At 58.3% G+C, this 1,276-nt stretch overlaps 1 protein-coding gene across 1 annotated transcript in view; it reads right to left on the bottom strand.

Annotated features, from left to right (window-relative positions):
• Gclc (glutamate-cysteine ligase catalytic subunit) overlaps positions 1–544 on the bottom strand; it is a 41,508-nt gene extending 40,964 nt beyond the window's left edge. Inside the window, exon 1 of the mRNA XM_008836541.2 lies at positions 246–544. Within this exon, the coding sequence (XP_008834763.1) occupies positions 246–395 (150 nt within the window). The 5' untranslated portion in view covers positions 396–544. The remainder of the gene's footprint in view (positions 1–245) is intronic.
• Positions 545–1,276: the final 732 nt, after the last annotated feature.

Here is a 1,276-nt window from a genome sequence, read left to right as displayed (position 1 = left end):
GGGGGGGGGGGGGGGGGGGGGGGGGGGCGGACGCATGCTGAGGTCCAGCCTCAGCCAGGCCCACTCAGTCTTCTTCAGGGCGGTGGGGGCAAGGCCGAGGGTCGCCACGCACTGTTTACACTCTCGTGCCCAGGCCCGTCCAGTGCCCAAGCCGCTCGGGGGGGTAAGGGAAGCGACAGGAATGAATGGCCGGGCCTCCCCTCAGGCCTCCGGAACAAAGGCTGCGGGGCTCGGGCCGCGCTCACCTCGTCGCCCCACTTGAGCACGTCCTTGTGGCGGTCCTTGACCGCGTGGTAGATGTGCAGGAACTGGAGGATGCCGTGGCGCCGCACGTGGTCGGCGTGGCGCTGCGTGTCGGCCCAGCTCAGCGGCGAGCCCTGGGACAGCAGCCCCATGGCGCGCGGGGACGGAGGGCCTCGCCGACACGACCCAGCAGCAGCCCAAGCCGGGCGGCACCGCTCCGCGGCCCTCGGGTTCGCGCACCGGCTCCTACTCGCGTCCCGTGCCTGCACCGCTCTGGAGCATGCTCAGTGCGCACCGCCGCGCCCCGCGCTTCACCGCAGCACTTTATAGGCTGCGGCGGGGGCGGTGGGGCGGGGCCAGAGTGCGGAGGGGCGGGGCCACGGCGTGGGCTGTGCGGACAGGGGTGGCGGGCCTGAGCTAGAAAACCAAAAAGGAGACAGCTTAAACTAGACAACCAAAAAGGCGGTGCAACACCAACATGGGCGGGCGAGGGAAGAAATTTAATAAGTAGAATTAATGAACACCCACCCCCATCCCAGATTGTATTTGAGGTGGAAAGGGCTCATGCTTACAAAAACGGTGAGAGGCAGAATGTGTCATGAAAACAAAAAAGTATCAACTTGGGAGTCAGCTGAAATGCCTGTTCAACTCTAGGCCCCTCCACTTACTAACTGCAAGACAACGTTAGATGAACACCTTTTGTGCATATGTCTTGGACCCGTGTGGTGTGGCTGTGCATAGAGTCTGATGGTCAATAAACAGATTTGGTTATTAAAATTAATCAATGGGTCTACAAGGTTTTAGACATGTGTCTGTAAATTCTCCAAGTCAACTATTTGGTGACATAGTCTCTTGTTGGCACAGCATCATTCATTGGGTGTAAAGGGGGTTTTGTGAATGTCTCCAAGTGGGGAGTGTGAAGGAGTGGTCTCCAAAGTTTATCCAAACCTAAGATTCATCTAGGAAGTGATCAGAATAATGCTTGGGAAAACTCTATCATGAGAACTGCTGTTGATCTATCTTGATGGGAACA

Source organism: Nannospalax galili, unplaced genomic scaffold (genome assembly GCF_000622305.1).
Source record: "Nannospalax galili isolate Female #2095 unplaced genomic scaffold, S.galili_v1.0 scaffold930, whole genome shotgun sequence".
In the NCBI taxonomy this organism is placed as follows: Eukaryota; Metazoa; Chordata; class Mammalia; order Rodentia; family Spalacidae; genus Nannospalax; species Nannospalax galili.
This window is presented reverse-complemented; position numbering and strand designations above follow the sequence as displayed.